Below are 13,109 nucleotides of genomic sequence, written 5' to 3' on the forward strand. Positions count from 1 at the left end.
TTAATGAGAAAAAGTTATAAGAGAAGCACTTAATATTATTTTTTTTATTTACTTTATTTGTTTCCTCAGTTTAGCATTGATCTGATACTCAAGTTTCCTTTGGTTGGATAATAATTGCCTGTACATCCATGACATTGGTACTTGTCAGGCCTGTCATGATTAGATCTGCTCCTTTGTTGAACTTGCTGAAGAAAGTAAAAGAATCATTGTTATTTAAGAAATCTTCGACATTGAGCCCTTCACTGAAAGCATTTTCAACCATTTCAGTGTAAGCGAATCCTCCAGCTGCTTCGGTAGGTCCATCTTGTCCATCGGTCCCACCACTGAGAAAAACAATTTCATGTTTTGCAAAGGGATCGCGCGGAGTCATTGACTTTGCTTGGTGCAGTTCCACAGCCACACGCAAGGCCATCTCCTGATTTCGACCCCCTTTCCCTCTGCCCCGAAGCTGAACTGTAGTTTCACCTCCTGCCAAAAGGCAGAGTGGTTTTCCAGAGCTCAGCGCGTTCTCCAAGAGCTCCAAGCAGCTGTCCAAACGAAAATCAGGGAGCTGCAGGCTTCCAATGATCTGCAGCATCTCATCTTTCAGACTGCTTGCCTGTGCACATTGTGAACCATGCACTGCCAGAACTGAACACAGGTATCTGATCAAAAGACTGAACAGTCTAGCCACAGTTGTGACATCTCCACTCACTCCAGTAGACAGAATAGAGGTAATGTAACCTAAGCTCTCAGATTTACATTTAGCTTCCTCCAAGGCAATTGCATTTGATCCCACAATAAAATTAAAAACATGAGCATAATCTTGGATTTCCTCTTGGTGCATTCTTGTGCTAGGTTGAGAAAGAACTTCTTTCACATTTTCTGGCATGGATGATACCAAGTTATATTTTGACAAAATTTTACAACTATCTTCCTTACTTTGCAAGTTAGGTAGGGTTGGGCCACTGGCTATGAACTCCAAATTGTCTCCAATGATATCGGATAGAATAAGGCTCACCACCTGTCAAACAAAGAATCATGAAGATATAAGGTGCTGGTTTACCAAAAAAGACACAGTGTTGAAGTAACTCAGCAGGTCAGGTAGCATCTGTGGAGAACATGGATAAGTGATTGATTGAAAATATTATCTTCTACAGAAAACTTGACTGTGTCCTGAAGGAGGAAATTTCTAAAAAAAAAGGTTAAAGCTGGCAATAGTGATAATGAAGATTTCTGGGCATAAGTCTCTGTGTACTACAAAGCTTTAGAATGGTTGGAATTCTAAAACTTTAATCAGAACTTTAAACTTTTTATACGTATTGACGAAGAGCAAAGTGACTTGCCTGCCCAGTACGGAGGAGAACGTTAGTCTCTAGACCTCTGTTTTGAATTCCTGAAAGAAGTTAACCAGGTCAATTCCCAGGATGGTGGGACTGACATATGATGAAAGAATGGGTCGACTGGGCTTATATTCACTGGAATTTAGAAGGATGAGAGGGAATTAACAGAAACATATACAATTCTTAAGGGATTGGACAGGTTAGATGCAGGTAAAATTTTCCCGATGTTGGGGGAGTCCAGAACAGGGGTCACAGTTTAAGAATAAGGGGTAGGCTACTTAGGACTGCGATGAGGAAAAACTTTTCCACCATGAGTTGTGAATTGTGGAATTCGCTGCCTCGAGGCAGTGGAGGCCAATTCACTGGCTTAGATATAGCTCTCAGGGCTAATGAAATCAAGCGATATGGGGGGAAAATGGTGCTGATTTTGGATGATCAGCCATGATCATATTAAACAGCGGTGCTCGCTCGAAGGGTCAAATGGCCTACTCCTGCACTTATTTTCTATGTTTCTAAGTGGGGAGTGGAAAGGCCTAGATATGGCCTGTAGATGTGTGAAGATGTTTCAAGTAGTGGGTGAGTCTAGGGCCACAGGGCACAGCCTCAGAATAAAAGGAAGTACCTTTAGATTGGGGACGAAGAAGAATTTATTTAGCCAGAGGGAATCTTTGGAATTCATTACAACAGACGGCTGTGAAGGCCAATAGATTGGGTATTTTTATAATGGAGATTAATTAGTACAGAGGCATCAAAGGGTATGGGGAGAAGGCAGGAGAATGGGGTTGAGAGGGTATAATAGGTCAGCCATGATCGGATGGTCGGGCACACTTGAGGGGTGGAATGGCCTAATTCTACTCCTATGTCTTATGATCATGAACTTTTTGCCCCCCACATTGTACGCAGCTCATTTTCTTAGGCCATTGACAGAAGATTGAATGTTGGGAGACAGCGGTGTTATGGTACAAACCCATCCAAAGGTTTATAATCAATTAACCTGAAATAGGAGAACAGGAAACAGAAGGATACAGACCTGTGCAGGATAGGCAGCTCTGGCCAAACCTCCACCCTTCAGCAGAGAGAGTGACTTGCGAACTGTGTTGAGTTCCTGAATAGTTGCGCCTTTGGAAGCAAGTTGTTTTGTCAGATACAGTTTCTCCTCCAAAGTGACAGGGGGGATAGGCGCCGGCAATAAAGCAGATCCCCCTCCTAAAGAAACCACATTTACAGATTATTTGGACCATTATGTAGCCTATAGCCAACTACTACTGCATAGCAAGATGAGCAAAGCACAATATTCATACAATTTAGGTTAGACATTGAAATTAAAAAAAAAACTACTGGACTTGTAAGCTCAAAGAGTAGGAAGTTGTAGTCACTGAAACGTGTGAGCTGCGCTGTAATTAAGGGTTTAGAATTAGGTTTTGGTTTATTTTTGTCATGGGTGTACAGTGAAAAACGTTGTTTGTGTGCTATCCAACTAATCATACACAAGTACAACAGTGCAAAGAGAAATATATCAGTGCAGCATATAGTGTTAGAACATAATAACATTAAGTTACAGCGAAAATGCTGATAAAAAAAATGCGATGAAGTTTGTTGGAAGATTAGGACTACATCCTAGTTGATGGGAGGACTGTTCAGAAGTCTGACAACAGTGCAGAAAAAGCTGTTCCTGATTCTGTCTGGTGGTACGTGCTTTCAGGCTTTCGTTTCTGCCTGACAGGAGATGGGGAAGAGGGAATGATCAGGGTGAATATCGTCTTTATTCTTCTTAAACTCCTTAAACACATGGTCTTTAATTATGTTGGCTGCTTTCCTGAGACAGAGTGAATTGTTTTTGGATGGAGGGGGTGGAGGCTGTTTTTGTAACGGACACCATTATTGTGCTTTCTTTCTCCAGAGAAGGTGCAAGGGTTCCCATAGCTGGTCAGTTTGTAATAAACTCCTGATAAGGTGTTCCTGATAAGGTCATCATTTGCGATTCTGGATTGAGTAGTTTGGAGGGCGGTTTTCTTATTTTCTTTTGTCTGCAATTTTTCAAAGTTGCAGTGTGAACGATTTGATGAAACACAATACTGTATTCTTTACCTGAGATAAGCACAAGTAACAAATCGTTTTCAGTAAGTCCTTCTGCTAAGTGATGGATCCTTTTTGCTGCCTTCAAAGCATTGTCATCAGGAAGATTATGTTGGGCTCCTTCCTGTACCTGTATCTTTGTCTGAGGTCTTAAAAGCATCTCCCTGTTGGTTTTTCAAAAATGAGGCAGTTAAAAAATGGAGACAATCTGGAATGCGTGACCAAGTTTGCTACTTGTCCATATATTTTGCAAAAGGTATACTTTGCAATGCAAACCTTTCTTGAATTGTTTCACTTCTCTACTGAATACATCTCCTGTTTTTAGAGCTTCAATTACTTCTTGCCCTCCATCACTCTGCATATTTTAGTGCCTACAATTGGTCTGTGCCAGTCCAAATTAACAATGAAGACCCCACAAGTTATGACTAAACTGAACCAAATCTGATGTGGAAGAAATTTACAGCACAGGTGGAAATTAATTGGTCCATTGTACTCTTGCTCTGTAGGCTAATCCACATTTCACAGAATAGTCCATAGCTCTGCAGATATGGATTCACGTCTCAAGGGATTCTGCCTCCATTGCCCTTGCAAGCAGTAGAGTGGATTATTTTCCTCAACTCCCCTCTGGAAGGACGCCCTTGGAAAGATGAAGAGAAATTTCTTCAGTCAGAGGGTGGTGAACCTATGGAATTAATTACCGCAGAAGGAAGTGTGGGCCAGGTCAAGTTATTTTGAAGACAGGGATTGACAGATTCTTGATTTGTACAGGTGTTAGGGGTAATGGGGAGAAGGCAGGAGAATGGGGTTGAGAGGGAAAGATAGGTCAGTCATGATTGAATGGCGGAGTAGACTTGATGGGCTGAATCGCCTAATTCTGCTTCTATAACTTATGAACACCGGTCAATATCGGTGGTCAATTGTAGCACGTCAACTGCATTCATATTTGGAATGGAATTGAAATACAAAATTAGACTCGGTACCATTTGATACATTCACTATTATTCTTCATCACACTGTACAAAGCTTGCAATTGCAACAGAATATTAATTGCTTATGTTTTGCTACTGTATGTTAATGCATTTATACTATTTGAAAGTTATGATTACATTTCACCATCTTTTCAGGCAGCAAATTCCAAATCACAATGACTGGAACCATAAAAAAAATGTAAATTAGTCGCAGAAATATGAAGTTTTGCGATTGTTTTAATGTGCGCTTAATGTTGTATCATTCTTTTAAACTACCTTTGCACCCATTGTCTAGTGGAAAAGGAGTCTAAATGATGGACCTTTATGTAGCTCCCTTCAGGACTTTATTGTAGCTCCCTTCAGGACTTTATTGTAGCTTCCTACAGCACCGTGTTACAGTATATAACACAAATGGTGTTAATGTTGTATAGACTCCTTAAGCACGGTGACTCCCCTTTTATGATCCTGTCACTAATTTGAATACTAAGATACAGCCTGGAAATAGGCCCTTTTCTTATCCCATCTCAGTCTAGCTAAATTGAATGACAGGATATAGCTTAATTTGAACCCTACAAACCCGCACGTTCTTTGGGACGTGGAAGGAAACCCGAGTACCCAGAGGAAACGCTCATGGTCACACAGAGAATGTAAAAACTCCACACAGACAGCACCCAAGGTCAGGATCAAACCCGGGCCTCTGGCCATGTGAGGCAGCAGATCTACCAGCTGCTCCACTGTACCACTCTAAGTGATTAGAAATTAGTAATTAAAATTGAGAAAATCACATTTTACTGTGAGTGCATTTAATTAGATTACAAATTAACCAGTGCAGGCATGTTCAATATCCAAGCATCCTTTTGCGTGACATCCCTTTTTGGACCTCTTGGGGAAGGGATATAAGAACTGATGGTTAGCACAAAAAAATATACGTGATAATTTTCCGTTTCTTACTCTTTCCCAGCCAGCCGAAGAACCTTCTGAATTCCAAGAGGAACACTGATCACTCCTTGGACCAAGTGGTCTCCCAGTATCTGTTCCACAGCAGCTGCCATTCCCATCACAGCCTTCCCAAATCCAGCAACATGGACATTATTATGGATTGGGAAAGACTGCTTTTTTATCAGCAGCCTATTTCCTTCCATGCTAATATTATTCTTGATTATGTTTTGAGGCAGAACGCTATTGATTGCAGTTCGAAATATCTCCAGACACTTCTGCTTCAGGGTCAATTCTCTGTTGATTACAGAAGCACTCATTTTAAATATTTTCGGTTGCCAGTTCTTGGAAATGAGTTGATGATTGGAACGAAGCCACAGGTATCTTCTAAATGAACAGACCATCCTTATTAATGAAGCACATTTATTCCTTGGAATGGTTTCATCCTGCCAGAAAACGGATGTGGATTAGAAACAATTCATATTAAACACAGATTGCTTCCACTATATCTCATTATGTAACTATAAGTGTTGTTTATACCGGTCGCCAGACATAGTTGTATCTGTAATCCCTCATATGCTGAGTCAGGATGGTGTATAATTGGCGTTAACCTAGAGGATGGTCTAAATTCTGGAACTCAATGTCATTCTTCGGGTACCTTCACCACTACACTGCTATGAGAAGATGGGTCATTACCTTCTCAAGGGCAATAATCAATAGCTAATAAATACCAGGCTTGCAAATAATACCCCATTTCCAAACAATTAATTTAAAAAAATTGCAAAGTACAGCATTCAGCCAAACTGGTCTTCATTAAGGTGAGCTCACCACATCTTTATAACCATCCCTCAAATCAGCATTACATTTACCACATGATCCTGTTTTTTTTATCGCCTCCAGTTGTCAACTCCCCTCCACCTCCCTCCCTTCCTCGTTCAATCTGAAGAAGGGTCCCGACCCAAAACCTCATCTATCCATTTTCTCCAGAAATGCTGCCTGACCCACTGATGGTGGTATACCACTATCTGTGGTATAAATCAGCATCTGCCGTCCCTTCCGATTATCGTTTTTCTTCACTTGTTTAATTAGCTTTGTCTTAAATATATTTATCCACTATGGTACCCTCAGTTAAAGGAAACTTCTACTAATATCAGAGGAAAGTTGACTTGATTTGTTGCATCAAATAAAATTTAGAAGAGCAATAGGTTTATGTAGGGTTGTGCTCAGGAATTTAAATTTGACTGTTTCTGGAAGGCCTGTTACTGCATATATGTTGTACATATAAAGCAAGTGTGAGTATTTTTCATCTGCTTAATAATTACAATGCCAGGTTGGAGGAGAAATGGAGGCTGAGCATGCCTATGCTGCCCTCACCCCTACATTGCACATCAATGTTTAAAACAAAGGAGAGAAACGCAATGAAAATAGACTCACATAAGCTACAAGATAGGTTGACAGATCGGAAAGATTAGTAAGGGTGTCATGGATTATGGGGAGAAGGCAGGGGAATGGGGTTGAGGGGAAAGACTGATCAGCCATGATTGAATGGCAGAGTAGACTCAATGGGCCGAAAGGCCAAATTCTGCTCCTCTGAATTATGGACTTAACCTATCAGAAGTCTATTCAAGAGTCTGATAATAGTGGTGAAGAAGCTGTTCTTGAATCTGGTGGTACATGCTTTTGTTTTTGTATCTTCTGCCCTGAAAAAGAAGGAGAAGAATAACCAGAGTGCGTGCTCCTTGATTATGTTGGCTGCTTTCCTGAGATGATGTTAAGTGTAGATGGAGTCAATGGGAGGGAAGGGTGGTGGAGAAGGCTGGTTTGTGTGAGGCCGTGTGTGTCCACAAATCTCCACAATTTCTTGTGACGTTGGGCAGAACAGTTGCCAAACCAAGCTGTGATGCCTCTCAATAAGATGCTTTCTATGGTGCAATGATCAGTCAGTGGAAACGTGTTGAATTTCCTGAGGAAGTAGTGGCATTGGTGTGCTTTCTTGGCAGTAGTATCGATGTGGTTGGCCTAGGACAAATTGTTGGTGAAAATGTTCACTTCCAAAAGGAAAAACAGAAGGTCAGATTAATAGTAATATTATAGATCTCTTCGATGGTAGGGAGGTCAGTATGTCCATGATGGACCTGGTGGTGTCCACTACTTTTTGTAATCTCCTTCATTCATGGGCTGAACCAAGCCACGATGCAACCAGTCAGTATGGCACAAAGCCAAACATGGTAATACTAAGGCAATTACCAAATGCTTACTTAGAAAAGTTTAAAATACTGCATTCAAGCTGGCAAGAGTGACTGAGGGATATCTGAAGGCACCACATCCACTGGGAGAATGATTAACTTCAGGGATACTCAGTTGGAGGCCGAAGTTCGAGAAAAGGATATATCTAATGAGGTGAAAAATAGAGTAGTTTTCACGAAAACAAAGAGAAATTATTTTATTTCGATGACCACAATTAAAATAGCTGAAAACCATGAAATGAAATCCCTCTTAACAAAAATATTAAACACACTTCCAATAATAATACAAGATCAAGATCACAGATTAAAAGGCACACTAGTTACAAAGTGACCAAGTTTGCATCTCCAACTGATGTCAATTCTAAAACCAACAGTTAATGATTGATAGAACATTGGTCACCAGCAGAATTTTACTTTGGAAAAGCATTGCGATTCCAAGTTACCACAACCTAGCCACATTAATGCAACGTTGAACTGTACATTAAAATATCAATATCGCTTTCTACCAAGGAGAAATCAATCGTTGTTCAATGATATTAACAATTTGGCAGATTGGTGAATTAAGAGTTCAGCTACGTCCGGGAAGCGGGTTGCCTTTCCGGCTGTTGTAGGTCGGACAGTGGATTGAATCTGGTGTGGAAGCGCAAGCAAAGATCATAGAGTGTTCTATGATCTTTGAGCACAAGTGTCGCTTCTGTCCACTTACATGATCGTTAGGAATCACCAGCGAGGAGTTGACTTCAACTGCGCAGGGCAGCACTCGACTCGACTGTGTAACGAATAGCATTGTGGGCAGTCATGAACTACCGCCCCCTTCTCCCTTCCCTCCACTCTTTTAATCCTTCTCTTCTCCACAAGGGAAACCACCCTTTCAGACAACTAAATGAACGCACCTCCATTCAAGAACAAACACGAGTATAGATTAGAGACAGTAGGGACTGCAGATTTAATTCAGAAACAAGGAACTGTAGATGCTTGTTTACCAATGAAAAACACGAAATGCTGGAGTGACTCAACGTGGCAGGCTGCATCCAAGGAGAACATAGATAGGTGACATTTCTGGTCGGGACTCTTCTTCAGGTATTTTGATTTAATTTAGTGATTAAGGATATATTTTTTACATAGACCTACAAACCCACGCAACTTTGGGATGTGGGAGGAAATTAGAGCACTGGGAGGAAACCCATGAAGGATGCCAGAAGGAGAATGTGCAAACTCCGCATAGACAGCATCGAGGTCAGGATTGAACCCGGGTCTGGTGTAGTGAGGCAGCATCTTTAACAGCTGCGTGCTGTGCCACCCTGTGCAGATGCTAGGATCTAAATGGCTGCAGGAAAACTCAGTGGATTGGGGAGGCCAGTCAACGTTTGGAGTGGAGTTCCTCAATCAGGACTGAGAGTGCAAAGATGAGATAATATAAAAAGGCGAGAGGGAGGGGTGAGGCACGTGATAAGTGGATTCAGGTGAGGATGGGGGCGGTGGGGGAGGGAGTGCTGGAGATAGGTACAGAGACAAGAAGGTGATTAATTGAGACAACAGGCTGCAGATGATGGAATGGAATTATTTATACCATGCTCATAAGTGAAATAAGTAGAGAGCTAGAAAGAGCAATATGTCCATAGAGTGAAATAAAATAGATAGGATGATGATTGCTGTTATTCTGGCATAAACATTCTTATCTGCTCCAGCTATCAGAATGCCCTGTCAAGACATTTAGAAAATATAAACATTATGGAGTAGAGTTAACCTGGGTTTATGAAAGAGAAGTGAGACACAACAAAGTGTAGATGCTGGAATCTTGTGTAAAAGTGCTTGAGTAACTCAGAGGGTCAGGAAGTACTTCTGGATGACTTGGATAGGCAATGTTTATGGTTGGGACCCTTCTTCAGACTGATTGTAGAGGGGGGAAAATCCTTGCAAGTGATAGGTGGAGAGGGGGTGTTGATTGGCAGACGGGTGGACGAAGGTTAGTGATGAGACAAAAGTGTGTCAGATAAGTGTTCATTTTGTCATCCTTTTCTCTCATTCTTGTTTCTAACCTTTGTCCGTCCATCTGCCAATCGAAATTTTGAAATATCTCTAACGTCAATTAACCCTTGCTTTCCCTCTCTCTCCATCCCTCCCCCACCCTAGTTCTCTGACTAGTTTCACTGTTATTCTGCTTAAGTTTACTGATTGTATGCCCCTTTCAACTAACACTGCACCATTCTACATTTCCTTATCATCGTCTGCTTTGATCTGTAATTTTCACACCTTACCCCTGCATATCTCTAGACTCCCTCTCCCCTGACTCTCAGTCTGAAGATGGGTCTCAACTGGAAACTTCACCCATTTGTTCTCTCCTGTGATACTGCCTGTCCTTCTGAATTACTCCAATATTTTGTGTCTATCTTTGGTAAGATCATATCTGAAATGTTGTGTATCATTTTGGTCATGTAAATAATGATATATTGGCTTCAGAGAGTGCAGTGAAGCTTATACGAAGTTGTTAGCTGATTTCACCTGTGCAAATGTGCACATGCATGTAAGTAAACTACAGGCTGGATAGTAATAGCCTTCAAGGGGGTATAGAAGTTAATAGAATGGATGGATAGGCAGCAGGACAAATTTGGTGTTTGGAAACACACGTTATATTAACCATATAACCATATAACAATTACAGCACGGAAACAGGCCATCTCGGCCCTACAAGTCCGTGCCGAACAACTTTTTTTCCTCCTTAGTCCCACCTGCCTGCACTCGTACCATAACCCTCCATTCCCTTCTCATCCATATGCCTATCCAATTTATTTTTAAATGATACCAATGGACCTGCCTACACCACTTCCATTGGAAGCTCATTCCACACCGCTACCACTCTCTGAGTAAAGAAGTACCCCCTCATATTACCCCTAAACTTCTGTCCCTTCATTCTGAAGTCGTGTCTTCTTGTTTGAATCTTCCCTATTCTCAAAGGGAAAAGCTTGTCCACATCAACTCTGTCTATCCCTCTCATCATTTTAAAGACCTCTATCAAGTCCCCCCCTTAACCTTCTGCGCTCCAGAGAATAAAGACGTAACTTATTCAACCTATCTCTGTAACTTAGTTGTTGAAACCCAGGCAACATTCTAGTAAATCTCCTCTGTACTCTCTCTATTTTGTTGACATCCTTCCTATAATTGGGCGACCAAAATTGTACACCATACTCCAGATTTGGCCTCACCAATGCCTTGTACAATTTTAACATTACATCCCAACTTCTATACTCAATGCTCTGATTTATGAAGACTAGCATACCAAAAGCTTTCTTTACCACCCTATCTATATGAGATTCCACCTTCAAGGAACTATGCACGGTTATACCCAGATCCCTCTGTTCAACTGTATTCTTCAATTCCCTACCATTTACAATGTACGTCCTATTTTGATTTGTCCTGCCAAGGTGTAGCACCTCACATTTATCAGCATTAAACTCCATCTGCCATCTTTCAGCCCATTTTTCCAAATGGCCTAAATCACTATATTTTTGGTAGGAAGAATGAGAAAAGGTCAAATAAATTGCAAAAGTGATATAACAGTGGAGTGAGCACAAATATGTATTTCATTAAACGTGGCTGGGGAGATTGAGAAAGTTGTTTAACAAACATGGGACTTTCAGCTTTATAAATTCTAACACCTGAAGCATTCTATCTAGTTTCAGATGCCACACCTTTGGAAAGATTTAGAGAAGGTGCAGCAGAGATTTAAGATATAAAAAGTGGTGAATTTAGGTCGAATGGAGAATCTGGCTGGTTCTCCTTGAAACAGAAGTATTCGATGCAGCAAATAATAAAGCTGTTTAAAATTACAAAGGCAGGAAATTAAAATTACAAAGGCAAGAGTCTGGAAGCAGAGAACAGTCTGAGAAGGGTGCCTACCCAAAACATCACATATTCCCTTTCTCCAGAGATGCTGTCTGACCAGCTATGTTACTCAATCACTTTGTGCCTATCCTCTACCTTGAGTATTTTGTGTTTTCTCCAAAACACGGAATCTGTAGTTTCTTGTGTCTAAAAATACAGGTGGTTGCATATTGTCCAGATGTGGGGTTTCGACAATTCCTTTCTCTCTCCACAGATGCTGCTGGACCTGCTGAGTTTCTCCAGCAGATTGTTTGTGAGTCTACAGACTCATGAGACTACAGATGCTCAGAGGCAAGAAATAAATTGGCAGATATAGTGATGGAGGCATACTCTACTGTAAGCGTGCAAAAACGAGGGCTGGTTAAGGATCAGCAAGCGGAGGTGAATTGAGACAGGTTGCCCTTACGCAAGGAGGTACCTACTCCACCTGCAGCCATTTTGCGTCAGGCTCACCCCATCTCCCTGGCAACCTCAACCGCCCTGGTTTCCCTGACAACCTCTGCACTGCCCCGCCCCCGTCACCCTGACAACCTCACCCTCTCTGACAACCCAAGTCCCCCGGACCAAGATCCTATTGGATCTTTGCCCCGGACAACCGCCCTCGCTCTGACAACCTCCCCCCCGCCCCATCCCCCCCCCCCCCCCGCATGACAACCCCCCCCCCCCCCATCTCCTCTCCCTGGCAACCCTTGCCCCGCCCCCGTCTCCCTGGCGACGGGCGGTGGGTATTCTGGGCTGTGGCATCTTCCCGCCAACCAGCGCCGTGCTCCCAGGATGCGCGGCGCGGAGACGGCGTGTGGCGGCGGTTGGAGCGGCCGGGCGGCCATTTTACCCGCTGCCTCTGGCGCGCCCGGCATCGGCATCGGGGTAGGGCGAGAGGGAGAGGACCCTTTCCCGCCGCGCTGCCAACCTTTCATCGTCCAACGCTCCTTCCTTCATCGCCGCCGCCGATGCTGGTGCCCGAGAAGGGGAGATGAAGCTGACGGACAACGTGCTGCGCAGCTTCCGAGTGGCCAAGGTGTTCCGGGAGAACAACGACAAGATCAACTGCTTCGACTTCTCCCCCAACGGCGAGACCCTCATCTCCAGCAGCGACGACGACTCTATCGTCCTCTACGACTGCCAGGAGGGCAAGTGAGTGAAACCATCGGCTCCCCTCGGCCCGGGTGCGAAATCGCGCCGACCACGAGGCCCGCGGCTCTCGGCCTCGATTTTCACAAAGGCCGGGCCCTGTCCCGGGGCTCCGGCTTCCGCCTTGCCCTAGCCAGCACAGCACGGGAAGCTGCAACATCAGCTGTCATTTAATATTTATGGAGCCTGTAGTGCTCGTGTTAACCCCATCGGTCACCTCACGGCCCGCTTAATCGGAATGAAAGCAAAGCGACCTCCATCCCGAGGGACCGCCCTACGAGAATGTTGGGTGATCGAGCAGTAGTAATAGATGAGTAGTAATACAGTAGTGGGATAGGAACAGTAATACAGCGGTAGGGAAATAAAGCATTTAGATACTGGCGGAGTAATATAGCAGCAGAATGAATATAGCAGTAGAGTAATATAGTAGTAGGATGTTATAATGGTAATATAGTAGGGTGTTATAGCAGTAATGTCGACGTGTTTGGAACAGGCAGGTGCAGAGAGGTATTACTAATAATATATTACAATGTAAGGGACATGTTAAT

The 13,109-nt window shown here is 42.9% G+C and overlaps 2 protein-coding genes across 5 annotated transcripts in view; one reads left to right on the forward strand and one right to left on the reverse strand.

The window, feature by feature from the left end:
* On the reverse strand, positions 1-12,477 carry glyctk (glycerate kinase). Of its 4 annotated transcripts, XM_055648040.1 has the most exons (6): positions 8,255-8,387; positions 5,318-5,748; positions 3,411-3,562; positions 2,353-2,528; positions 922-1,003; positions 43-323 (listed from the first exon to the last, which is right to left on the reverse strand). In XM_055648040.1, the coding sequence occupies exons 1-6, from the start codon at positions 8,333-8,335 to the stop codon at positions 214-216; spliced, it is 1,032 nt and encodes a 343-aa protein (XP_055504015.1). In that variant the 5' UTR covers positions 8,336-8,387; the 3' UTR covers positions 43-213. The 4 variants fall into 4 exon arrangements, with proteins under 4 accessions (XP_055504012.1, XP_055504013.1, XP_055504014.1 ...); XM_055648037.1 differs by having other exon boundaries at positions 1-1,003; XM_055648038.1 differs by lacking the exon at positions 8,255-8,387 and adding an exon at positions 12,341-12,477 and having other exon boundaries at positions 11-1,003.
* wdr82 (WD repeat domain 82) overlaps positions 12,404-13,109 on the forward strand; it is an 18,443-nt gene continuing 17,737 nt past the window's right edge. The window contains exon 1 of the mRNA XM_055648042.1: positions 12,404-12,564. Coding sequence (XP_055504017.1) covers positions 12,404-12,564 — 161 coding nt within the window. The remainder of the gene's footprint in view (positions 12,565-13,109) is intronic.

This window comes from Leucoraja erinacea, chromosome 16 (assembly GCF_028641065.1).
Source record: "Leucoraja erinacea ecotype New England chromosome 16, Leri_hhj_1, whole genome shotgun sequence".
Classification (NCBI taxonomy): Eukaryota; Metazoa; Chordata; class Chondrichthyes; order Rajiformes; family Rajidae; genus Leucoraja; species Leucoraja erinaceus.